At 44.3% G+C, this 25,966-nt stretch overlaps 1 protein-coding gene across 1 annotated transcript in view; it reads left to right on the forward strand.

Moving 5' to 3' along the window:
- Kif5c (kinesin family member 5C) overlaps positions 1 to 25,966 on the forward strand; it is a 155,493-nt gene that overhangs the window by 46,422 nt on the left and 83,105 nt on the right. Inside the window, exons 2-4 of the mRNA NM_008449.3 lie at positions 6,045 to 6,135; positions 14,458 to 14,531; positions 22,946 to 23,050. Of these exons, the coding sequence (NP_032475.2) occupies positions 6,045 to 6,135; positions 14,458 to 14,531; positions 22,946 to 23,050 (270 nt within the window). The remainder of the gene's footprint in view (positions 1 to 6,044; positions 6,136 to 14,457; positions 14,532 to 22,945; positions 23,051 to 25,966) is intronic.

A 25,966-nucleotide genomic window follows, 5' to 3' on the forward strand; every position in this document is an offset into this window, starting at 1 on the left:
TGTTGGTATTTTGATGGAGATTGCATTGAATCTGTAGATTGCTTTTGGTAGGATGGCCATTTTTACTATATTAATTCTGCCAATCAATGAGCATAGGAGATCTCTCTATTTTCTGAGGTCTACTATTTCTTTCTTGAGAAACTTGAAGTTATTTTCATACAGATTATTCACTTGTTTGGTTAGAATCACCCCAAGATATTTTATATTATTTGTGACTATTGTGAAGGGAGTTGTTTCCCTAATTTCTTTCACAGCCTGCTTATCATTTGTATAAAGGAAGGCTACTGATTTATTTGAGTTAATTTTATATCCAGCCACTTTGCTGAAGTTGTTACCAGGTTTATGAGTTCTCTGGTGGAATTTTTGGGTCACTTATATATACTATCATATCATCTGCAAAAGTGATACTTTTATTTCTTCTTTGCCAATTTGTATTCCCTTGATCTCTTTTGTTGTCTTATTGCTCAGCTATCATTTTGAGTACTATATTGAATAGATATGGGAAGAGTGGGCAGCCTTGTCTTGTCCCCGATTTTAGTGGGATTGCTTTAAGTATCTCTACATTTAATTTGCTATTAAATTTGTTGGTTAAAACTGTTGGTTTGCAGTAAATTGCTTTTATTATGTTTAGGTATGGGTCTTGAATTCTTGATCTCTACATTACTTTTAACATGAAGAGGTGTTGTATTTTGTCAAATGCTTTTTCTGCATCTAAGGAGATGATCATGTGATTTTTTTTCTTTGAGTTTCTTTATATAGTGGATTATGTTAGTGGACTTTCATATATTGAACCAACTTTGCATCCCTGGCATGAAGCCTGTTTGATTGTGGTGAATGTTGGTTTTAATGTGTTCTTGGGTTCAATTTGCAAGAATTTTATTGAGTATTTCTTTACTTTTTATTTCTTTATTTTTTCGAGACAGGGTTTCTTCGTGTAGCCCTGGTTGTCCTGGAACTCACTCTGTAGACCAGGCTGGCCTCGAACTCAGAAATCCGCCTGCCTCTGCCTCCCAAGTGCTGGGATTAAAGGCATGAGCCACCACTGCCTGGCTATTGAGTATTTCTGTGTCAATATTCCTAAGCGAGATTGGTCTGAAGTTCTCTTTTTTAGTTAGTTCCTTGTGTGATTTATATATCAGAGTAATTGTGGATCCATAGAATGAATTAGGTAGTCTTTCTTCTGTTTCTATTTTATGGAATAGTTTGAGGACTATTGGTATCAGGTCTTCTTTGAAGGTCTGATAGAATTCTCCACTAAATTCATCTGGCCCTGGGCTTTTTTTTTTTTTTTTTTTTTTTTTTTTTGGTTCGGAGGTTTTTAATGACTTCTTCTATTTCCTTATGGTATATGGACCTGTTTAGATAGTTTACCTGCTCTTGATTTAACTTTGGTATGTGGTATCTGTCTAGAAAACCATCCATTTCATCTAGATTTTCCAGTTTTATTGAGTATAGGCTTTTGTAGTAGGATCTGATGATTTTTAAAAATTTCCTCCGTTTCTGTTATTATGTCTCCCTTTTCATTTCTGAATTTGTTAATTTGGATACAGCCTCTGGGTCCTTTAGTTAGTTTGGCTAGGGGTTTACCTATCTTATTGATTCTCTCAAAAAAACAGCTTTTGGTTTTGTTCATTCTTTGTATTGTTCTCTTTGTTTCTATTTGGTTTATTTCCGGCCCTGAGTTTGACTATTTCCTGCTGTCTACTCCTGTTGGGTGAGTTTGCTTCTTTTTGTTCTAGAGCTCTCAGGTGTGCTGTTAAGTTGGTAGTGTAAGATCTCTCCAGTTTCTTTACCAGGGCACTTAGTAAATGAATTTTCCTCTTAGCACTGCTTTCATTGTGTCCCATAAGTTTGGATATTATGTATCAACACTTTCATTAAATTCCAGGAAGTCTTTAATTTCTTCCTTTATTTCTTCGCTGACCAAGTTATTGAGTAGAGTTGTTCAGTTTCCATGTGTATGTGGGCTTTCTGTTGGTTTTGCTGTTATTGAAGACCATGGTGTTATTATTTAGGTGTTGTTATTTAGGCCATGGTGATCTGATAGGATGCATAGGATTATTTCAATCTTTTTATATCTTTGGAGGGTTGTTTTGTGACTAATTATATGGTCGATATTGGAGAAGGTACCATGAGGTGCTGAGAAAAAGGTGTATTCTTTTGTTTTAGGGTGAAATGTTCTGTAGATATCTGTTAAATCCATTTGGTTCATAACCTCTCTTAGTTTCACTGTGTCTCTGTTTAGTTTCTGTTTCAATCACCTGTCCATTGGTAAGAGTGGAGTGTTGAAGTCTCTCACAATTATTGTATGGGGTTCAATGTGTGTTTTGAGCTTTAGTAAAGTTTCTTTTATGAATGTGGGTACCCTTGCATTTGGGGCATAGATGTTTAGAATTGAGACTTTCTCTTGGTGGATTTTCCCTTTGATGAATATAAAGTATCCTTTCTCATCACCCTTGATAACTTTTGGTTGAAAGTGTATTTTTATTGGATATTAGGATGGCAACTCCAGCTTGTTTCTTCAGACCATTTGCTTGGGACACCTTTTTCTATCCTTTTATTCTGAGATAGTGCCTGTCTTTGTTATTGAGGTGTGTCTCTTGTATGCAGCAAAATGTTGGTTCTTGTTTGCCTATCTAGTCTGTTAGCTTATGTCTTTTTATAAGTGAGTTGAGTCCATTAATATTGAGAGATATTAAAGACAGATGACTGTTGGGTCCTGTTATATTTGATTTTGTAGGTGACTTTATGTGCTTGTGGTTCTCTTCTTTTGACTTTGTTGTGAGATGCTTAATATCTTGTCTTTTCTTTGATGTTGGAGTTTTCCTTCTAGGATCCTGGGTTGGGTTGGTATAGATATTGATTGAATTTGGTTTTGTCCTGGAATATTTTGTTTTCTCCATCTATGTTGATTGAGAGTTTTGCTGGATATAGTAGCCTGGGCCGGCATTTGTGTTCTCTTCGAGTCTGCATGACTTCTGACCTGGCTCTTCTGGCTTTCATAGTCTCTTTTGAGAAGTCTGGTGTAATTCTGATAGGCCTACCTTTGTATGTTACTTGGCTCTTTTCCCTTGCATCTTTTAATATTCTTTCTTTGTTCTGTGTGATTAGTGTTTTGATAATTATGTGACGAGAGGATTTTCTGTTCTGGTCCCATTTATTTGGTGTTCTATAGGCTTCTTGTACCTTTATGGCCGTCTCTTTCTTTAGGTTGGGGAAGTTTTCTTCTCTTCTATGATTTTGTTGAAGATATTTTCATGTCCTTTGAGCTGGGAATCTTCATTCTCCTCTATTCTGATTATTTTTAGATTTGGTCTTTTCATTGTGTCCTGAATTTCCTGGATGTTTTGTGTTAGGAATTTTTTATGTTTTGAATTTTCTTTGACAGTTGTGTTAATCTTTTCTATGGTATCTTCTACACCTGATATTCTCTCTTCTTCTTTCTCTTGTATTCTGTTGGTGATACTTAACATTTGTAATTCCTGACCTCTTTCCTAGGTTTTCCATTTCCAGATTTGTCTCCATTTTTGTTTTCTTTATTGTTTCTACTTCCACTTTTAGGTCTTGAACCACTTTATGCAATTTCTTCACCTGTTTGATTGTGGTTTCCTGTATTTCTTTAAGGGACTTACTTTGTTTCCTCTTTAAGGGCTTCTTCTTGTTCATCTGTGTTTTCCTGTATTTCTTTCAGTGAGTTATTTATATTCTCTTTAAAGGACTCTATTATCTCTACGAGATAGGATTTTAGGTCACCTTCCTCATTTTCAGGTGTATTGGTGTATTCAGGGCTTGCTGTCGTGGGAGAACCGTGTTCAGATGATGCCCACGGATATTGGCTTCTGTTGCTTACGGTCTTGTGCTTGCCTCTCACCATCTGGTTATCCCTGGTGTTTGCTGCTATGGGTGACTCTGTCTGGAGTCTGACTCTTTTTTCTCTTAGTTGCTTCAGGTCTCCTGGTAGGCATGTGGCCCTGGCTGTAGCAGACCTCCTTTGGGACCTTCCAACTGGGGGGTTTTCAGAGGGACATTTAAGCTATTGTCTTATGTGAAGCTGTTCTCCAGGGGGGCCAATGGACTGTGGTTTCTGTTTCCCTGTGTGCAGCAGAACTCCAGGGAGGCTTTCCGTTTACTGCATGACTTTGGGCCAGTTACTCTGAATGCCCACCAGGGGTCTTTGGATTGTGGTGTTGGTTGCCCAGTTGCCCTGTGTAGAGAGGAACTCCTGGGATGCCTTCAAGCTGTGCTGTCTTCAGAGGAGCAGACAAGCTGGTGATCAGTTGCTCAGTTGCCCTGTGTACAGTATATCTCTTGGGATGTCTCTGGCTGTGGTATCTTCAGTGGAGCAGACTAGCTAGCAGTCTGTCCCAGCAAAAAAGGGATGGGTGGAAGGGGAGTGGTATTCGGTGGGTGGGAGTTTTGGGGTTTGATGGGTCCCCAAGTCCACTGAGTTCCCAGTGGCAGCTGTGGGACTTCTGGAGGATTCTTACCAAATGCTCTGAGTGCAGCAGATCTGGGATGCCTCAGGATATGGTGTCTTCTGGGGAGCAGTGGTAATATTCATTCTTAACCTAACTGAATTTCTCCAGTCCCTGATACGGGTTGAATATGAAAACGGATAACGCTAGTAAGACAGACAGTTAGTTGAGTATTTTGGTGAGGAATAGGTTTTGGTTACTCAACCAAATAAATACCTGGTTTACTAACTAAAGTACAAAACAAGTACAGAACTGTGAATGAAACTAAGGAAGCAATCCCTTCTCACCATTCCTTTCAGAATGGCTGTAGGTCTATGTCTGTGAATGAGGCTCACCTCGTCCCTGCCCCTCTTTTTTATGTTTTATAAAAAGTCTCCATTTTCTAAGGTAAAATTAGACGTAACTTGTTTGCCTGGCTAGGTCAATTCTGTTTTCAGAAACTAAAGGTCAAACATACAACCTAGAGCTGGGATTTCACCTCCATTTGCCTGTAGCCACAGGATGAATGAGTGACCATTTAGCCTGCCCAAAGGCCTGTGTGTCTTTGTAGGAGGATTATGGATGTAGCATGACTTCTCTGGGAGCTCTGATGAGTGGTTGTCTCTTCGAGGAGTCAGCCTGTCCCTGACTCGTAGGAGGTGTGGTTTTAGCTCTCTTCTCTCTTTTCTTGTCCTTTGTCCTTCTGTTTCTGATTTGTGGGCCAGGCTGTGTGAGAGGCTGTGCTGATTTGTCTTGGCACTGTTGGCAGAGGTGTGTTCCCCCACACCCCAGTGTTCATTGCTGTGCCTGACATTGAGATACCAGTTAGTCCTTACTGAATAGGGAATGACAGGTAGTGGGAGCTATCTGGTGCTGTGGTAGAGGTCTCCCTTCCCCTGACTTAGCAGTTTCTCTGAAGTTTACGTATGTAGCTGCCAGCCAAACTCCTAGACAACCACTCTCCCTCACATTTCTTCTTTTGATGCATAGAAGGGCTCCTTTGTTTTGGAAGCTACCATCCAGTTTAGACATTGCTTCTGTATGACAGGGAACTGAATTCTACAGGATGATAGTAGTGCTCTGTGTCTACTAACAATGGCTCCTTCAATCTGATCATGTCATCTCTCCAGTAAATACAACACAGGCAGGTTTTATTTGGTTACTTATTTGTCCTGCAGTACCCTACCTACTGCCTCCAGATTTTCTTGCCCTGGGCTTGTGATATCCCTTATTTCCTGAATATACCAGACCCTTTGCTGTCTACTCACCTTGTGCCTAGAATGTTCTTCCCTGATTTCCACCTTTCTGAACTTTCCATGATGCTCTTACTTGCTTGACTTGTCTACCTTTTTATCCAGATAAGTGGATAAAGACTTAGAGCTCTGTGCCTTCAAGGCCCTTGACGTCCAGCATCCGTGCGTGTGGTGTATTTGTGGCTCGTGCTGTAAAAGGTTCTGTGGTGATGGAAAGGACTGGCTTAAAAACTGGGCTGGCGATGTAGTTGCCTGTGGCTTAACTACTACTATTAGTGCTTTTTAGGCCCAAACCCCTAATGTGTTTTCTCCATTCCTTTCTTTCATCTGCTTTCAGCAAGGGAAGCCGTATGTCTTTGACCGAGTGCTGCCGCCCAACACAACCCAGGAGCAGGTCTACAATGCCTGTGCAAAGCAGATTGTCAAAGGTAAGTGCCCCTTTATTTCCTCCTGGGATGTCACTAATGAAAACATTAAGTGACATTCGCAGCCTAGCAATCAGTGTGCCTCCACTGTAAGCAGAGTCCTGTTAATTGGAAACACTAAATTGCTGTCTTGGCTCTAGCCCTGCCTTGCTGTGACTGACCTCAGTCACGTTATTCAACCTCTGCATTAGTTTTCTCTGTTACTGTTGCCGCCTCTTTGGTGGGCTTATTCTGTTCCCTAAGAGCTCACAAAGCAAGGTAAGCGGTGTCACAGAATTTCTGTCGTGGTCTCTGGGGACTACAGGGAGAGTGTTCCTTTCATGTTTGAGGGAGGAAATGGATTGCTCCATGCTTTAGCCGTACATGTTTGGCTGGTTTCTTTTACTAATAACTCCGAGAATGTAGTCTTACAGGTGAAAGGTTGCTCTTGCCACCAAGGGGTATTCTACAGTGTCATGAAGTCCCCCCTTTGAGCTAGCTGTGCAGCCATGTCTGCTCTACAGCAGTCCTTAATTTCAATTTTCACCATCCTACCACTTTCAGCCATCCTACCACATCCCGACATGTGTTCCTCCAAACAGGTAGCTTCAAGCTTGCCTTTGTGCCGCAGAGATCAGTTCTTTTCACTGGGACTGGCCTTGGCCCTGGAGGATTTGTGTCAAAATAACAGCAGGGCGAAGAAGCAATTTGTACATTGCTCTCTCTTGCCATTTCAAAGCAGGAGCAGGTTGGAGCATGCTGTGGCAGGCCCTGCCATCTGGACAAGGCTGAGGGGCATCTCCCGCGTGCCTGCTTTTCTCCATCAAATCCTTGCCTTCAGATGGGAATGCCACGGCAGCCATGTGCTCAAAGGTCTTGATGCTGCCACCCATACAGGCAGCCATGGGTTTAAAAGACAGAAGCATCTTGCAGCTTTCGATCTGCTGTTCTCAGGGAGCCGAGCTGACTAACCTATTTGAAATTCATGAGATTCAGGCCTGGTACATCTGCTAGATGAATTCTGACCCTGGACACCTGTGTGGGAGACTCACGTCAGCAGGCAATGTTCCCTGCTAAGGTGCATGCTTATTCACACTCTTGTTACAGATATCAATTAATTCTGAAGGTCTTCTCTGCGAGATTATTATAGAAAACTAACAAGAAAAAAATAAGCTTAGATTTTAGCTGTTTAGGATGAACAGTTTTGGCGGACAGGGGCCGGTAGTTTCTGTCTTTTGCTCCCTCTGCCTCTCTTTGAGTGGTTTCTGGCTTTGAAATGTCTTCCTTGGCTTTCTCCTGTTCAGGCCTGCCTTCCCCTGCGGCTGAGCGTGGACATAGGCTTTTTTTTTGTTTGTTTTTTTAAATTAAAGTAAGATTAATCACATGTGCCAGAATTCCCATCTTTTCTCTCTTCAATTTTATTATCGGAAGCAAACAGTATTTGCTACATGCTGTGCTAAGCATGAAGGCCATTTAAATACATCCAGCTACCTCTGTGCCAATGTAATTAGAAATGGATGCACTCCATTTAAAAAACTACAGTGATTAACAAACAATAGTAATCGCCTTTGCGTTTTCATTCACTAGTGTGTGGTCTCTTTCAGTGTTTGGATATTTTCTTATGTATTTTCTTATATGAGGTATCAGACAGACATTCTCATCCCTGTTAATGTGGACATTTTTTGTTTGTTTTGGTTTGGTTTGGTTTTTTTTTAATGTATCAGCTAAAAACTAAATTAAGAAGAAGCAGTCCCTGTGAATATCTGTCCCAACTCTAGGTAACCTGCTACCCCAAATAGATGGTGATCTACAAAGAAAACCCTTTGGAAGAACAGGGCTCGGCATGTGATATGCAGACGTTTCTAGGGCACAATGACTATAACGTGAATGTACTCATTTGGTAGCAATAGAGAATACCTTATTCTTCTTAAAAAGAAATTGTTAGGATGACAAAGGCCTAGTGGAACATTTGTTAAACATTTAAAGAAATAGACTCTTATTTATTCTTTTCATACACGAAACAATACACCGTGATTATTTGAGCCTGTAACGTCTTCCTTCCACTCTCCCGAGAAATCCTCAACTCCTCTCCCCCCCTCCCCCACCCCCCATACTTCCAGTATGTCTCCCTCACTACTTCTTGCCCTCCCACCCCTGTTTTGAACCCTGACTTTAATTAGTGATGTTTGTTGGAATGCTGGCTCATCTCATAGCTGCAGTGAGTTGATGGCTGGAATGGTCATGTCATGTCTGAAAGACAGCATTTCACAGCAACTCTTTCTCCAGCTCTTTCTGGCTCCCCGAGTTGTATTCTGAGCCCCATTCTTTGGGAATGTGGGTGCTAGATATGCCATCGAAGGCTGAGCAGTTACTCGCAGAGACACTTATTCTCAGTACTTTGATCAGCTCCAAGTCTCTACTTTAGGCATAACTATTGACAAGACAGTTTCATGGTAGGACTTGTTAGCACATAATAATATGATTCTCCCTAGGGCTGATGACCTCCTGAGCTATGGGCAAAGCGCAGGTTTACAGCATCAGGCTTAAATGCGTTTCTACGAAGTAGGCCTCAAATCCAAGCCAAGCCGAGTGATTATCCATATAACTTCATGCTGCTATTGTACTGGAGGCGAGTCTTCCCTGGCGAGTTGGTGTTGTAGCATGGAGGTCGCAGGCATCGCGTTGATGCCTTTTCTCCCTCAGTGGCCTGCATAGCACCTTCTGGTACTATCAAGCTAACCAGCAGGGAGGAAGCGTCCAGCTGAGTTCTCTATGTTGTACAGCCAATGCGTTGGTGTCTTCAGCAAGACGGTCTTATCATCTGGTTGTGCTGCATAACCAAGAACAGTCGGAAGCCTGTATTGTTTCAGGGTCTTCAGACCCTCCCTGAGCAATAACTTGTAGTGAGCTATCCCGTACTTTGTACTGAGATTTCATTTAATAACTCATGTCTTATAGGGGGATCATTGTCAACTCATGCAGGTTATCTGTGTTCAAACTCTGTATGTATATATGTGTGTGTGTATTTAATTTTGTTTTTTTAATGAATTTCCAAAGTAGTAGGTTGCTATTGAGGTTCTTTGCATATCCTTAGTTTGGGTTAGCTCACCCTGCCCAATTCCTCTCTCTTCATTTCCTATCTCCATGCCTGTTTAAAGCCTCAGATCCCTGTATCCTCACTCCTTCATATTGTTTTCTTCTATCCACCTTTCCTCTTAAGACCTGTTCACCTCTCCTTTTTCGTGGGCCCTTTCTGTCTTCCCGGGCTTGACAGATACCTGATTGAACTTTTAAAAGTAACCTCCAAGGCTCCTGCGAGAGCAAATGACTTTCCTTTCTGTGTCAGTAAGGTAAATCATACATCCATAGCAAGACCTTCTTGGAGTACACAATGGAGCACCACTGGGTCTTCTTGTCATCAGAGCCCTGCCTCAGTTGGGATTGGGATGTGGTAAAGAGACTAAGATGTGAATCAAATGACTCTGAAGATCAGCATGGTCACCTGATTCGTGATGCTGTCGCAGGCTGATGAGCTCTGTCTCATTGTCTATTGAGACCTTTACAGAGCCTGATTTAAGATGTCTAGAGTCCCAGTATTTCCTACACTTGCATCTTTGTGTTTTTCAAACTGTTGGCTGAAAGAGTGTGAAGATTTCTCCATCTCTGTAGGAAGAGGTTGTAAGGTTTGTGACTATAATCACGGCAAATAAGGCTCCCGTGGGTGCCTAGGCATTAAACTCCATGGTTACCAGATATTATTGCTGAGATCCTGGTAACCGTGTGCTGGTCAGCAGGAGCCACTCCGGACCTTCCTTGCCTTCCAAAGCAATCAATTGTGGACTGAACAAATGCTTAGAGGAGGTGGTTTTTTTGTTCGCTTTTTATTTTATTTTTTTATTTTTAAAAAATTTTTTCCAGTTGATTTCTCTAAGCTACAGTTATTTATGTATACAGGTAATATTAAGTGCTTATCACCTGATAAGCACTGCTAGGGACTGGAGTCATCAAAACATCTAAGACTGTCTGCTGGGAACTCTCAATATAGGAGAGGCATTTCATATGCCATTATCATGCTTTTAGGCTATGTAGGTTAAGATGGGTGTGTGTACCATGCCAGGACCACACAGAGGAGTGCCACTTTGTGCCGATTTGGTGGGTGAAGGGAGGGAGTGGAAAACTGAGGAAAGGTTCTTCGAAAGGTTGGGCCCCGAGGACTATAGATAATAGCCGTAGTATCAGCAGGAACTTCGAGAGCCTGAAGATACAAACGATGTGGCACGCTCGGGTAGTTCGGAAGGAATGGTGTAGGGTTTTGAGTACACGGTGGCAAATGAGGTTGCCAGAGGCAGTCTGCATCCCTCTGGTGGACATGCTGGACGGTATCCCAGAGGCCACGTGGGCAGACTGAACAGCTTTAAACTTAGGAAGATACACTCAGATCTGTTTCATTATCCTGTATGCTCTGTATTATGTCTGCTCTCGAGCACCTTAGATGTCGCATCCTAAAGCTTCAGTTGATGAGGTGTGTGAACACTTCTTTCTCTACCCTATTAGAGTGAAATTTGATGCTTGGAGAATAAAGCACTTTGGCCAGATCTAGAGGAATGAGTGGGTCTGGGCCTTGAGACCTAGTTTGCCGACTGCCTGCGGCTCTGAGCTATTTTGCCTTACCTTTCTTTTTCAGTCAGGTCATATGGACTATTAACTAACAGGCCAAAGTGCTAGGGGTAGGGATGAGTGTGTGAGGAGAGTAGAGGGGAAAGAACAGCTACTGTGGCCTTAGAGCTTTGTGCTGGTCAGTCGTGGGTGAGCTTCCACTCTGAAATGCAGAGACTTTGGAGGGGTCAGTGTGTGCAAATAGTCACTCTGCTCAGCAGAGATTAAAGCAAACGTGTTTCTCAAGCTCAGAACTGTCTACCATTTACTGCGATGGGAGTGTGTGTTTGCTGCCTTGGGTGCCTGGAGCCTGGGTCTTCATTCTGCAGGCACGGGCAGCTTGAGTTCTTTGGTTTGCTGGCAAACCTTGGGATCCCAATGGAGCAGCCTTTAGCTGTTGTCAGAAGCCTAGTGAGTGCCCCTGACACAACACCGTCTCCCCTGGGAGGGTTAGTAGGCTGGGCAGCCTCTTAGGAATACCGATGTATAGTGTGAAGGACCTTGATTCGTGATTCACAAAGCACTCATTTCTGCTCCTGTCAGACCTGGGCTCAGCTGTAAGCAGAACCTAGGATGCGTGCATGCTCAAGTTTCTGAACTCTGTAGCCAGAGCTGGCCAGCGTCCTCTGTCCTCTCCCCTCCCCTTTGGGAGATAACATGCCGCTTGTCATCTGCAGCAGAAGCTTCTGGGTTTGCTGGGCTGCTGGATAGACGGACACTGGCCTGAGAGGTGTGGGGCTCCCATCATGCCAGATACCGTCACAAAGGACGCTTCTGTCTGGAAGAGCATTATGTGTGGAAACAGTCATTCTGCTCCGCAGAGACTAAAGCAAATGTGTTTCTCCAGCCCAGGAACCATCAGCCATTTACTGTGATGGAAGTTTGCAGGCCTTTGGTTGGGAGCTATGGGCTGGTCCCGGAGGCAGTATGTGGTTCTGCACAGGGCCCAGCACAAGCCAGTGCTCGAGTCGTCCCTCAGCAGCCTGTGCTGGCTCCTCTCTCAGCCCTTGAACTGCACTGCTCACCCAAGGCGTTCTCTGCCGGCACTCCCCACTAACCATAAAACACACTCGGAATAAACAAATGCACCACCCTCTCAAATCCGAGAAAATAGACAACCCTAGGTCGACAGGACCTTACTTTTTTTTTGTTTTGTTTTGTTTTGTTTGTTTTTTGAGACAGGGTTCTCTGTGTAGCCCTGGCTGTCCTGGAACTCACTCTGTAGACCAGGCTGGACTCGAACTCAGAAATCCTCCTGCCTCTGCCTCCTGACTGCTGAGATTAAAGGCGTGCGCCATCACCGCCCCCGGCTAGGACCTTATGTTTTAAAATTATCTTTTAGTTCAGAATTGAGTCGATAGAGGGCAACATCAGCTGCATTCAATTTTGATCTGGGATATTCTCTAAAATGTATTACGTGTAAGATGATTCTGGGTACTTTAAAGGCCAATCAGAGTGTGCTTTCGTGGATTCTGTATGCTCTCTATGAAAAAAAACCAAAACAAAACAGCAAGGAAATTGTGTTCAGTGTGGATTTTCTCTGAGTACACTCCCACATGCCTATCAGTAACTCAGCTCAAGGTGAGCCAATGCCACTTAGGCATGTTCCCTCCCCGCCCCCCTTTTTAAAATGGGGTCTCATTTAGCTCAGGTTATCATAAATGGGGTCTCATTTAGCTCAGGCTATCCTCAGGCCCTCACAGAGCTAGGGCTTACCTTGAAGTCTGGTTCTTTTGTTTCTGTCTCATCAGAGCTGAGATTATAGGTGTGTGACATCACTCCTCGACTGTGGGCTGCTGAGGACTGAAGCCAGTGTTTGTGCCCTCTAAAGAAACACTCTCCCAGTCGATCCGAGACTTGATGTGGGGACTCAGTTTGTAAACACAGGAGAACAGGGACTGTAAACTACCTGCTTGGTGAGACTGTGTCCTGTGCTCAGTGAGAACAGCCCTGAAAGCTCATGGAGATGCTGGAGGAAGAGGAAGATGGCAGAGGAAGGAGTGTGGGCTGGACGTAGGCTCTGGAGTCAGGTTCCTTTAGGGTGCGGCAGGTTGCCACACTTCAGAAGAAAGGAGCGAGGTCAGAAGCTGGCTGGATGTTGGCCCAGACCAGTAAATCCTAGAGCACGACCTACACAGGAGTGTGAGGGAGGAAGGGCCTCAGTCTGAGGAGAGGTGTTTAGTTTCTAGTAAATAAAAAGCTTTCTGTTGTGACAGTGCCTGGCGTTCCAACGGCCTGAAGTTGTTTGCGTTGTGAGCATTGAACTTTAAAATCTCAACTGTAGGATGGAACCTCTTTCTTTGGGTCCCTCAAAGTACATGCTCATCATGTTCATGCTAGTGTGGAGGCGCACCACGCTGGCACTCTGACCCCAGCCCCAGGGGGATCTTTTCTCTGGGAGTTGACATTTTCATGGAAACTGAAGCTTAAACCTCTAACCCTAACACTGACTTCTTCAGTTTTCTCTCTCTTCTTTCTGCTGTTACTAGGGAAACCGCTTTCAAAAACCATTTGTAGAAGACAGATACATGTGAGTGCTCCCTTCCCCCATCTCGATACTTTTCTTCTCTGATCCCAAGTCATATTGTAACAATCTCAGAATAGTAAAATAGGTATGCTTTTTTTTTTCTTTTTTTCCTTTTGTAAACCTAGCAAGAAAAACAAACCACCATCAACACCCCCCCACCACCACCACAGTCAGCACAAACAGGTTCAGAGAGGAGAGGGAACCACCCCAATCTGAAATACATGGAGGTGACGGCCTGGCACACTTTCTCACATGGCCCCAAGTAGCATCCTCTATTCAGGGCACTTCTTGCCCTCACCATCAACCACATTAAGAATTCCTCCCTTGGTGCAGAGTGGTGGGTCAAGGATATTAATTATGCATTGTTTCCCTTTCTGTGATGGTTGTAGAGAGGAGGGGGAGGCAGGAGGGAATATGTTTTAATCACCTCTGCTGCTCTGAAAGAATTCCCACCGATGATCTTCAGCTCTGCAACATAAAGCAGCCCCCACCCGCACGGCTCCCCTCCTCCCTGTGTGAAACCGAAGCCAGCCTGCCTCGCGTGTGGGCTTTCACCGTGCACTTATTGTGTAATTAAGAGAAATTCCTGATGCTGATGGGTCCAGGCTATCCTCCTAGTGAGGCAGTGAAAGAAAACCAGAGGCATTAAATTTAAGTCAGGCCTGCTAGTTTCCAGGGTGATTGGAGCTCGGTTTGCAGTGTGGTGCCTTTCGCTCCCCTAGTTCTAGTCTGTTGTGATGGGACTTCCGTGAGGCCTTCATGGGAAATGGTCCAAAGGATCCAGAGTTAAGCTGACCGAGACCAAACCTTCAGGCACCACATTCTATTCTAATCTCCAGAAACTGCAAGTCTGCTGGCTTTTCCTCTCCAAGAATCTCAAGAGACTAACACCTAGGCGAAAGCTTCACGTAGCCGAAAAAGACTCTTCCCCTGGAGTCCCGCAGTCTGCAGAAATGAGAGACCCTTTCTCCTTATTTGTGGGACAGCAGACTCTCCTTTCTTTTCTTATTTCACAATCATACTTAAAGCACATGCAGTTGGCACATATCATTTTTGTAAGAAGACAGAGATGGGCCATTAGGAACTGCAACCTTACATCATACAACCAAGGCCAGTGTAGGAGCAGCATAATGAATTAATGTTCATCTCTCTTGTGCTTGCAGATGTCCTTGAGGGTTATAATGGAACAATTTTTGCATATGGGCAGACTTCATCAGGAAAAACTCATACCATGGAGGTAAGTTTGCACTGTCGGTGTCTGAGGTGTGAGAGCGTCAGCAAAGCGTGAGATGGGTGTGACAGCAGAGGTGGTTAGGTTCAGCCAGACTCTTCTGTCCTTGGGGAGTTTTAAAGTGCCAATGAGCAGTAAAATCTCAAGAATTTAGTTTTTAAAAAACCTTGGTTGAGCTGTCTGTCCAAGTGAAAAAATAAATTTCATTTAAAAAAATAGTCAGATAGCTTTTGGCTGCCACAGCCATCTTCCAGTAACTCACCAAAATGATGAACACAAAGGGAAAGAGGAGAGGCACCTATGTTCTCTAGGCCTTTTAGGAAACATGGCATTGTTCCTTTGGCCACATACATGTGAATCTACAAAAAGGATGATATTGTAAACATAAAGGGAATGGGCACTGTTCAAAAAGGAATGCCCCATAAGTGCTACCGCGGCAAAACTGGAAGAGTCTACAATGTCACCCAGCATGCCGTGGGCATCATTGTAAATAAGCAAGTTAAGGGCAAAATTCTGGCCAAGAGGATCAATGTGCGGATTGAACACATCAAGCACTTGAAGAGCAAAGACAGCTTCCTGAAGTGGGTGAAGGAGAACGACCAGAAGAAAAAGGAAGCCAAAGAGAAGGGCGCCTGGGTTCAGCTGAAGCGCCAGCCTGCGCCACGCAGAGAAGCGCACTCTGTGAGGACTAACGGAAAAGAGCCTGAGCTGTTGGAGCCCATTCCATATGAATTCATGGCCTAATGTACACAAAAAATAAACTATCAGCACCAGGACAAAAAAAAAAAAAAGTCAGATATAGGGGGTATGGCTTAGTTTCCTAGCTTGCAGGAGGCCCTGAATTAGAGCCTCAGAGCATCTCTCTGTCTCTGTCTCTGTCTCTCTCTCTGTCTCTCTCTCTGTCTCTCTCTCTCTGTCTCTCTGTCTCTCTCTCTGTCTCTCTCTCTCACACACACACACACACACACACACACATATACACACACATCACTGCTGCTACAACCATTATGAATAGGTAATTAGTGGTGTGGAGTCTTATGGACTGCAACAGGTCCTGTCTGTTAGGGTGAACTGCAGTCTCTTAAGAATAAATTAAAAACAAAACAAAGCAAAACCCTATAGGTCAGAGACCTAAAGAGGTTGGATTCTAGACCAAATTTGGACCACAAGCAGACTTTTATTTGACTTGCATGGTGTCTGTCGGTTTGAATGTATCTAGGTATGTCTGTATATATGAATTTATCTTTAAGATGGAATGATTTCACAAAATTCTAACTTTTTCACGATTGTGGTTTTTCCATTTCCTTTGAACACTGAAGATTTTGTAGCACTGGATGAATTTAGCAAAAACTGCAATTTCCCAGAGCAGGAATTTTCATTGCTTGTACTTGTTTTTAATCTTTGTGATTTTTTTTCTTTATTTTCATTGCCTGGACTTGAACCCAGTGCCTTATGCATCCTAAGCAAACATTTGCCACTGAGCTACGCTCATAGCCTTGGTTAGTTTTTGTTAACGCGTGTTAAAAGTGGCTGTCAATGAGAAGAGGCCCCATAAAGTATTTGTTAAAACAGTACCAGTGTGGTGGCTCTGCCCACCCTGCGTGTTTGGGGCTAGGTTCTCCAGTAGGTCCCAGTCCACTTGGCCCACAGCCTGAATGCCTATGAACCGATGTGCCCCTTCTGATGTGAACTGGTCGGGTACTCAGCAGGACTGAGTAAGCAGTGGAAGGGATGGCCTCACTCATGCTCTCACTGGGAGCTTGTGGCTTCAGGCTAGCTTCTAAACAGGAACTCTTTATTGCCCCCTTTTCTGCTTTTCACCAGGAGCTCCTGAGGTCTCTGGTGCTGGATAATTTGTCTAAAGCAGCAGGTCTCAACCTGTGGGTTGTGATCCCTTTGGGGACCACATATTAGATATCCTGCATATCAGATATTTATATTATGATTCTTAACAGTAGCAAAATTACAGTTATGAAGTAGCAATGAAAATAATTTTATAGTTGGGATCCCTACAACATAAGGGACTATATATATTAAAGTGTTCAGTATTAGGAAGGTTGAAAGCTACTGCTCTAGAGGCCAGGCCTACCTGACAGGTGAGATGACATAAGGCAAGGAGAAGAAGGAGAGGAGAGGAGAGGAGAGGAGAGGAGAGGGGGGGAGGGGAGGGGAGGGGAGGGGAGGGGAGGGGAGGGGAGGAGAGGGGAGGGGAGGGAGGAGGGAGGAGAGGAGGAGGAGAGGAGAGGAGGGGAGAGGAGGGGAGGGGAGGGGAGGGGAGGGGAGGGAGGAGGGAGGAGAGGAGAGGGAGGAGGGAGGAGAGGAGGAGGGGAGGAGAGGGGAGGAGGGAGGAGGGAGGAGGAGAGGAGAGGGGAGGAGGGAGGAGAGGAGGGAGGAGAGGAGAGGAGAGGAGAGGAGAGGAGAGGAGAGGAGAGGAGAGGAGAGGGGAGGAGAGGGGAGGAGGGAGGAGGGAGGAGGGAGAGGAGAGGAGAGGAGAGGAGAGGAGAGGAGAGGAGAGGAGAGGAGAGGAGAGGAGAGGAGAGGAGAGGAGAGGCGAGGAGAGGCGAGGAGAGGAGAGGAGAGGAAGGTTATTATATGAAATGGAACCACAGAGTGAGTTTGGAGCATTCAGCTTATAAGCAGCAGGGTAGGATGAATCCTTAATCCTTCAAACTAAGGTTTTTTCATTTATGAATCCCTCCTGGGAACAGGCCCTGAGACAACTGCTGCAGAATAGATTTAGCTCATGAATCATTCCTATTGAAGAGGAGATTTCAAAGGCGCGGGGCTAAACTCTTTGGCGCTCTGATGTTCTGTGCACTGATTGGAGTGTGGGCTGGGGTGCTGGGGATCTCATTTCTGTTGTGTTGACTTTCTTTGGCCCATTTTGCAGAAGACCAAGCGGTTTGGAGACTGTGCAAATTAAAGAAACGTGAGGCCCATTTGCCTCCTCTTCTCCATCAGGACTAACTACTGCCCAGCACATGGGTTATATTAGCGAATTGTCTATGCACCTCGCTCCCTAAGCAGCATATTCCAGAAGACCTGGCCTTGGTGTTGCCATGCCCCGACTTTGCCCCCCTCCTTTTCTCTCAAGGGCTTTGACCTTGCAGGTACTAGTGAAGTTGTAGTTGCACACTTTCCCAGCTCCACTTCTGCTGAAGACCGAGGATGGAGGACTGACCGAGAGGAAAGGGAGGGAGAGGGAGAGAGTGTTCCTTCAGGGTCTCAAGAGGGAACCCATCAGTTTTTAGGTTTTGGAAAACGAGTAAGGTGTTATGTAACACGAAAGAAGAACCCTTTAGTATTTTAAATCACCGAACTATTAGGGGATGCTTACAAAAATGAATTCTAAGCTTTTGGGATTAATTTACCATTGACAAAAGTAAAGTATTTTGCTAAGTGTCATAAAAACTGTAGACACTGAGAGAGACTGCTCTGCAGAGGAAGATGTCGGAGGAAAGTGAGTGGGAGTCGCTAATGGGGAAGACTGTGGCTGTCCTGTGCTGCTGTGGGGACATTTGAGCCTTTGGGGGAACACACTCCTGAGGGACCTCAGAGGAGCTGGATTCCATGCCTCTGTCATCTGAGTTCCCCAGATTCTGTCACCTATGCATGTTTGTCAGTCATCACGAGTTACCTCTCTTGGTTGTGACCTTCGCCTAATGCTGGATGGAGTTGGCTGACCCTTTTCCGTGTTGCCCAGCCCCCATGCTGGATCCTGTTGTTCTGTGGGTGCTGAGAGGCGGGAGGAGGGTAGGGGGTCTGTTAAGCGGAAGCCAGGGGAAGGGGGATTGCTGCAAGCTAAAGATGTAGACTGTAGGAAACAGACGTTCAGGATCCTGGAATGCAATTAAATAAGAAATGCTCTGCAGGCATTGTGTCTTCTGAAAGGAGGATTTATATATTCAGCATACACACAGAGCTCTTTCAAAAGCATTCAGAAGGGATGCTAGCTCTCAAGTGAGCAGACTGTCACATTTTAAAGCATTTTTCTTTTAATTCCCCAATTTTGGGTCTGATATCCAGTGGTGTTGCCCTTATCTTCTGTTAAAAGAGAACAACACACAATCCTCCATCACACTGGAAAGATTAGCTTCTCATGATACTGCATTTAAGGGGGATTTTCAGATAAAATAGGACTCATTGGGCAGTATTGGTCCTGAGGATGGTAGGCACCATCATGCAAGGTGGACTTTTCAGGAGAATGTGCAGGTCGGTGGAGAGGATGTCCGGTGGCTGGCTGCAGACAGGCTGAGAGTGCGACTTGTCTCACTACTTGGTCTGTTGCTTGGAAGGGATGAATCCCTGTACTCAGTGTGCTGAGAGAGATGGCTGGACGCACCTTGTGGTTTTCTTCCTGTTTAGTGGGACATCTGGAAGCTATAGGAATTCTGTGGTCTCTCCAGCCACCTCGCAAACCTTCCTAATGATTCTGAACAAAATGAAGAGTACATGGTGCTTAAATGCTGCTGGCCTCTTGCTTTCCCATCTCCAGTGTTTGAGGAAACTGTGCACATCCAGGAGACCACGGCAGAGGACTCAGAGTCTTGTTGAGTGACCAGCGGACCATGTCCTGGTTCTCCTTCGGGACTTGCTCCTGAAAAGCTGCATTCAGTTGGAAAAGTTTCTGGAGAGAGTTGTACAGAGCACAGCTGTAAAGTGTCCTGTTTACTCCCTTGGTGGAGCGATAGACAGCAGCCCACCCTGTTTACTGTGCCTCTCTCATCCCTGAGCCATAGTGTACTTTGCCTGTCTCAGATAGGGCATGCTTGTTTTCAGTTCCTGTTTTTGCTGCTGCCAGCTCACCCCTGCTGTCCACAGCCTCTGCCCAGCCTAGATCTCAATCATCCTGCACACTCTAGGGGCTCCTAAGGAATCCATATTTACTACCTCAGCTGGAAGGGCCTTCATGATCACTGAATTCACCTTTTTTCATAGCCTGGTAACCACATTGTATCTGTGTATGTATGCTTCATTTGGAAGCAGTATGATCTTTACACACATGCACATATGCACACACATTCACACACAGAGATAGTCATTTGTATATAGTATACATTTTCCATATATGTCACACAGGCATTCTCCATGTATCACACACATCTCCCACATACATTATATAGACACAGACACATCTACTTATACAGGAGTATGCCACATGTTTAAATATATGCCACACACATTCCATATATGTCACACAGAGCATATACTTACTGTTCAGACATCCTTTACATACATACATCACACACAAATACATTATATATGTATATACATATATATATACATACACACACAAACACATACAACTCTTTTCATACTGCCACACAATAGACACATATCTCACATATATCACCCCCCCTATATACCACACATATGTTCCATGTGTGCATATATGTTTGCCATAGCAAATGCCTATCCTACTTAGTATCACACATGTACTCCCTGCCCCGGGTTATTTTGGCAGGCTGATTTTAAGTCAGGAATCAGTAAAAGATGGTCTATTGGAAGAGAACCATCTAGGAAAACACATTTGAGTAAAGTATAAATGACTTTTAGATTACCAGTCATTCTCTGGTAGTGGACCAGAGAAGAATCTGCTATGGGTTACCATGGGTTATTCAAGAGCCCTGGAGGTTTTGTTGAAAAGTCTTGATTGGCTGAGTGGGGTAGTACAATTTAACTGCAAGAAAATCTGTCCTTTAATCCTAGGGATTCTTTTGCCAGTAGTTTCTGCAGCGTAGAGCTCATGGCTGTGGTCTGTTTTGTTGGTGTTTATGATGACCTATGTGATGTAAATGTGATCAGGTATTTGGTGCCGTTTTCCTAAGATACTGTAAGGTAGTAGCCTGGAATAGGGTGTTGTCTTATAACTTCTTAGGTCAAGTCAGCCCCACCCCAACTCAGTGAGGACCTATGAGGAGATGAATGTTATACACTAACATGTATTGAGTCCTTCCTGTTGCAGGGAACACTTCGTATATTCTATTGACTCTGCACTAATTTTATGCAGTAAACCCTGAGTGTTAGGCCAACCCCATTTTTAATGTGTCTAGAACCAAACTAAAACACAGTGTAAATATATCATTTGGATACTTTCTCTAGCTCTTTCACTGGGGACCCTGTGCTCCATCCAATGGATGACTGTGAGCATCCACTTCTGTATTTGTCATGTACTGGCAGAGCTTCTCAGGAGAATTCTATATCAGGCTCCTGACAGTAAGCTCTTGTTGGCATCCACAGTAGTGTCTGGTTTTGGTGGTTATCTATGGGATGGATCCCCAGGTGGGGCAGTCTCTGGATGGTCATTCCTTCAGTCTCTGCTCCACACTTTGTCTTTATAACTCTTTCCATGGGTGTTTTGTTCCCCCTTCTAAGAAGGACGGAAGGGGTTTGCAGCCCCATAGGAGGAACAATAATATGAACTAACCAGTAGCCCCAGAGCTCCCTGGGACTAAACCACCAATCAAAGAAAACACATGGTGGAACTTGTGTCTCTAGCAGCATATGTAGCAGAGGATGGCCTAGTTGGTCATCAATGGGAGGAGAGGGCCTTGGTCCTGTGAAGGTTCTATGCCCCAGTATAGGGGACTGCCAGGGCCAGGAAGCAGGAGTGGGTGGGTTGGTGAGCACGGGGAGGAGGGAAGGGATAGGGGGTTTTCGGAGGGGGAACTAGGAAAGGGGATAACATTTGAAATGTAAATAAAGAAAATAGCTAATAATATTTATACACACACACAATACATCATTTGATTTATCATTCTTGATAGATGAGGGCAGCATGCCAGAAGAGCTAGATGAGAGAGTAGCCAGGCATATCTGAATTCTGCATTCCTTTTGCTTATAGTAGAGTAGGGAGTCAGGAGTCAGATGTGCTGAGAAATTGGGATACCAAGTGCTTGGTGGCATGTCTTTAATGCTTCTGTCCATATGGGGTTTTGCTCTTGGAAACTCAAATGTTGACTTGGAAGTTCCTTTTAGGAGAGCAGTATGTGATGAAGACCTGGAGGAGAAAGAGGATTAATCGAGGGGAAAGTGGTTGACCTTCAGGGCACTGGGCAGATGTGGACCAGGTGTCTGTGTGAATCTGTAAAGGTTGCTGACTGGGCAGATGTGGACCAGGTGTCTGTGAGAATCTGTAAATGTTGCTGACTGGGCAGATGTGGACCAGGTGTCTGTGTGAATCTGTAAAGGTTGCTGGGCATCTCCAAGGACTGAGGAGAAAACTGGCTTTTGTGTTACTATATCTAGAGTTTTATAACTTCCCAAAAGTCTAAAATCTTCAGGTACACCATCACTGTAGATCTCCAGGCTATGTTTGTGGCAGATAGGTTGTTTAACACTTGGGAGAGGACTTGAGTAGTCATTTCACTGGTAGATTAAGAGAAGATTCTATGGTATACAACCTAGCCATGGCTTTAAGTACATCAGATCCCTTTAGTGGGAATTGTTGGATATTGTCTCTTCCGTTCCCTCCCACAGGGCATCAACATATCAATACTCATGGCATCTCTTGACAGCCCTCATAGGTGGAAAAAGAAATTCTAGGCATAAAAGTATATTTAGTAATGTTCAAAAAGAGTATTTATCCCTCCACCTGTTTGCTAAAATCAAATAAGAGTGGGAAAAAGGAATATAAGAATGCCCTTCAAGTCAATTTAAATACTAAAAGGAGTAAAAAACATATTTAGAACAATTCAGTTGGAGAATTCTAGATTTCAAAATGAGAACACTGGGATGGATTTTCTTGGCCGGTCTGTAAAATGCTCCTGAAGAGGGTATTTTTGAGGGTAAGGGCTTTAGACAATCTTGGACAATGGTTGGATCTATCCATTCTCCAGCAGATCAGATTTGGGATTAGCTGATCTGGACTGGCTTTCTGGCCAATCTCTAACTCCTGCAGGTTAAACTAAAGCGTGCCTGTTCACCTCCCACCTTCTTCTTTCCCACAGTTTCACTGCTTCTCTGTGTGGATTCACACAGGAGGGGAGATGGCCTCCCCACTCCAACCAGGACAGACCCCCCTCCCCACAGCCAGGACAGTACTCTGCTGGCAACAGATGGGAGCTCCCCGGGAAGCCAACAGCATGTGTGTGTGTGTGTGTGTGTGTGTGTGTGTGTGTGTGTGTATGTGTGTGTGTGTGCGTGTGTGTGTGTGCGTGTGTGCGTGCGTGTGCTTTCTGTTTTGTAAGTTTTGTTTAACAAGCCCTGGGTTGAGCCAGGACTTATGCCCATTTCTAGCCTTCCCTACCAATCGTTCTAGAAACTTCTGTTTGTTGTGCAGGAACAAACAAAACATGACTCACACACTCAACTTGGAGTTTTACAGATTAAACGACATTGTTTGAAAAAGGCAGAGCCCCGTTTGCTCCTCTCCCGTGCTTCCCAGCACTTCCTGACTGTTCTGTGTCTTTCGCTCATAGGGGAAGTTACATGATCCTCAGCTTATGGGTATCATTCCAAGGATTGCACATGATATTTTTGATCACATCTATTCCATGGACGAGAACCTGGAGTTTCATATCAAGGTAAGTGCTTTTATTAAGAACAAGACAGGCCACTAGGCCCCAAGTCATATTACACAGTCTTTCTCCTCCTATATAAATAAATGTACAGGATGGTTCTTTTCATCAAGTGTCATTCTGTGGGAAATAGACACTATTTATTAATTTCAGTCAATACCAAACATTTGGGATGCTTGCAGTAGGAACATAAAAACATAGAAGCCCCCTTTAGGATGGAATCGTTATACCCATTGCCTGGATTCTCCCCTTTTCTCAATGCATTTCTGAGGATAGTCCAGGAATATGTATGTGTGGGGGTCAGGACACCGTTCCCCATGTGAGTTCCCTGGAACATAATCTCTTATGTTACCAATAGGGAAGCTGCCAGAGAAAAGCATTGTATGGACAAATAAACTTGGAAAATACTTTTTTGACCAGGGCTAAACTTACCACAAGTTCAAATGCTGTCATGAATAGTGTGGTTCTCAGAAGGAATGCACCCTGGATAATGACACATTCATGTCACCTTGGGAAGTGTTGGCAGGCAATTCGCCTGCCTCTTTTCTCTTCCTCTTTGTTATTATTTTATTTTAACTCAGAAATGCTAATATTGCTTAAACTTGAATTGAAAGAGAGACTTCTACTCTATTATTATTTCTGTTGAATTATAAAATTTGGACTTCTTTGTAAATTCCAGAAGGCTACTTGTTTAAACAGAGAGGCATGTCATAAGGTGGCGACTGTGTGACCAGTGTAGAACAGGCCATGGAGATTAGGGAATTCCAGCCCTGGATTTTCCTTTGTTTTTAAGTTTAAAAAAAAGGAGAGAGATAGTTCATATGGCATAAAATTCATCCTTTAAAAACATTTCTGTGGAGCTTAGATTATTTCTCAAACTGTATAGCCACGTTCTTGTGTAAATTTTTAATATTTCTACACACACCACCAAACACACTACCTTGTACCCCTCTCTTCTCCGTTTTCACTTGCCTTCTGAGTCTAAATTTTGCTCTCTGTTTTGTTGAGCGTCTTGGGCAGCATGGGAGCCCCTTGATGAATGTTCTAGGTTTCCAATCCTGCCATCTCGTGGGGAGAGGGATGGCGAGGGGGATGGTGAGGGGGATGGGGATGGAGAGGGGGAGGGGGGTGCGGAGGGGGATGGCTGCCAGCCTAGAGCAGTCCCTGCCCTGCTTCTGGGCTCCCAGATACACACAATGTCTGCTTCTCCATCTTTGTGCCTAGAGGGGCTGCAGAGCAGGGAGGAGAGAGGCTGTTCTAAGAAGGCAGGGTAGCTCAGTGGAGAGGCTGTCCTGAAGGCTTGAACCTGGTACACATGACCCAGTGGGTGAGTAATGAGGGAGCAGAAGTTCAGACACAGACGGATGGGCCACGTTACAAGTAGACCCTAGCACCAACTGATACTTGGTACCTTTTTCATTGTATTAGGCTTCTTTCTGGCCTGGATAGATGGCTCCGTGGGTAAAGGCATTTCCTGCCAAGCCTGACAATCCAAGTTTGGTCCCTGAGCATCACATGTGGAAGAGAACTGCATCCCACAAGTGTTCTCCACCTGTGCACCAGGGCTCAGGCCCTTCCCTCATCCACACAAAATAAATAAATAAATGCAGCAATCAAAAACCTTAACCCTCTCCCCTTATTTATTTCTACAGCAAGCTGCTCCTAACTTTACATTTCAAAAAGCTGTTTGTGCAATTATGAGTCACATCCGGTACACCACAGGTCTCTCGGTTGCTGAAAGCAACCTCGCCAGGCTTCCTATGTCTGAGGATGCAGAGCTTGTTGCTTTGATGGGATCAAGGTTTACAAGCTTAGTGCTTCTCTACGGCTATTTATGCTGACACACTTTAAACTGCTGTAGAGGTCTTAAGTGATAATCCTGAATAAGATGTTAAACCAATTACTGCCCTGGAAATCGTGCCTTGTGGCAGAGTCTTATTACGATTAAGAATGGCGCTGGCTTGAAATGGTGGTGGGGGGAAGGGAAGAATATTCCCTCAGTCTCTAGAATCAAGTCTTACCGTCTAGGCTCCCATTGTGCATTTCCTAGTTACGCTTGATTTTCTATTAATAGGAATTGTAAGGGGACAGGTTATCAGTGTCTGCTTCTGAACTTACGTGCTAACAGGTTAAACCAAAAGGATCCGGCTAAGGCAATATTGAAATCTGCTCCTTAATGTGTCCCATGGGGGTTTTGAACATTATTTCTGATCGTGCTGTGGTTTTTCTGCCGAACAATGCCTATTGGTTTCCCTTCTGCCTGGCCACACAAAGCATTTGAAATAATAAAATGAAATCTGACGCCTCAAGAAAGTCGAATATACCAGCATCCAGTTTTAACCTGTATTAAACAGGAACAGGATTTTAATTGCCAGGCTTGGCAGTACGTGGTTCATGGCTTCTTTTTAGATGTAATTGATTTTCTCTGTAATTTGTGGAAGTAAAAATCACATGTTTAGGGTCTCCAAAGTTGACTGAATATGATCAAATACATTGTGTGCATGTATGAAAAACATTTAAAAAAAATCTCAGGGGTAGTGGAAAATCTTAATGGCAGTCAGGCAATCATGAGCTGGAATAGACTGACACCAGAATGAGACCAGCTTCAGGAGAGCCTGGCTAGAGACGACTAGAATTGGGCTTTGGGGACCTCACAGAGGTGAGTGGGCAACCTGAAAGGTTAGCGAGAACGGTTAGGGGCTGGTGGGATAGCTCAGTGGTACAGTGCATGCCTTGCGTGTGTGAGGCCCTAGACGACCAGAGAGATGTAGTGCACTGGGCAGATGAACAGACAGGTATTAGCAGAGGTACAGGTACCCAGGAGCAGGTGCCAGGACACTCAGCTGCTGCTTGTAGATTTCAAAGTAGGAATCTCAAAGCTGCCGGGAACTGGGCCAGTGGGTGGTGCTAGATGAAGGCACA

This window comes from Mus musculus, chromosome 2, assembly GCF_000001635.26.
Source record: "Mus musculus strain C57BL/6J chromosome 2, GRCm38.p6 C57BL/6J".
NCBI classification, from domain to species: domain Eukaryota; kingdom Metazoa; phylum Chordata; class Mammalia; order Rodentia; family Muridae; genus Mus; species Mus musculus.